We start from the raw sequence: 1,136 nt of genomic DNA, 5'->3' as shown, positions 1-1,136 counted from the left end.
AGAGAAATGTAAGTTTATTTGTCATTATGTATGAAGTTTGAAGAAAGAGACAGATAGCGAGGGAAGGGGGAGCTTTTTTAACCAAGGTCTTCCTTGGTTTGAAAAAGCCAGCGCTCTCTTGGTACCTGACGGAGTTCCTGTGCACAGAAGATGATCGGTGCGCAGATGCAGCCTCCGGCGCCGCCTCCATTCTGGAAGCCGCTCGACGCGCTCGAGAAGCTTCCTGGAAGGAAAGCCGGAAACTGTGGGGTAAGTATGCGAATTGTAGTGATAACACTAGTACCTATAAGATAATGATGGTAGCGATGGCGATGATACAAAAGAAAAATCCATAAATATTGTCAGTTATTAAGATTGGCATCAGTCTAACAAATAATTTAGATAGTTTTCATTTCATGACAATTAAAAAAAATGAAATGAGCGTAAGCTTCAGGAAAAATACCATTATATGAAGCATTAGTCATGATAATCGTAATCAAGATGACAAACGGTTAGAAAAGGATCTGGTTATTAATTTGTAACAGGATCCGATCAATCTAGCTCTGGGATTACTCAAGCTTTTTTTTAAGGTGTTATAAATTTTATTGTCTTCCAGTTGCGTGATTTGCCACGGGAACTAGCCCAAATATTCATTATCTAATCACAAACGAAGTTCCTTATTTTAAACCCTACCAACTTTGTGAATAAGCAAGATATCTCTTCACTGATGGTGAAACCGTAGGGATGGAGAAATAATATGAGCCAGACATGATAAGTAGGCCATTCCTTTGCGTGAACAAAGCATTCTGGATAGTTGCCTCTCCTTCGTTCAACTTCAAGGATAACACGTGAATACTGTTGACAGTCATGCTCCGGCTCATACATATTCCGCCATTATTTGAGTTCTAACGGATATTCTTCAGTAATTCACAACGAGGATTTCAAAACACCGAAAGACCATGAAAGATTTCGCAACAGGATAAGGCCTGTCGTGTTGTGTCCATGAACCTTCGCTCGCCCTGAGTCATGGAACGCGTCACGAAAACCAGGCCGTGATTGCGCGCCGATGATTCTGCGTTTGCGAAACACACGTTTACAGGCCGGTTTAAAATGAACGAATCAGAACTTGGGTATAACGTACCTACAGGATTACACTT

The 1,136-nt window shown here is 41.1% G+C and overlaps 1 protein-coding gene across 1 annotated transcript in view; it reads right to left on the bottom strand.

Moving 5' to 3' along the window:
• Positions 1-1,136, bottom strand: part of LOC119593863 (chorion peroxidase-like) — a 39,506-nt gene that overhangs the window by 35,770 nt on the left and 2,600 nt on the right. Inside the window, exon 3 of the mRNA XM_037942893.1 lies at positions 126-223. Within this exon, the coding sequence (XP_037798821.1) occupies positions 126-223 (98 nt within the window). The remainder of the gene's footprint in view (positions 1-125; positions 224-1,136) is intronic.

The sequence above is a fragment of the Penaeus monodon genome, chromosome 32 (genome assembly GCF_015228065.2).
Source record: "Penaeus monodon isolate SGIC_2016 chromosome 32, NSTDA_Pmon_1, whole genome shotgun sequence".
Classification (NCBI taxonomy): Eukaryota; Metazoa; Arthropoda; class Malacostraca; order Decapoda; family Penaeidae; genus Penaeus; species Penaeus monodon.
This window is presented reverse-complemented; position numbering and strand designations above follow the sequence as displayed.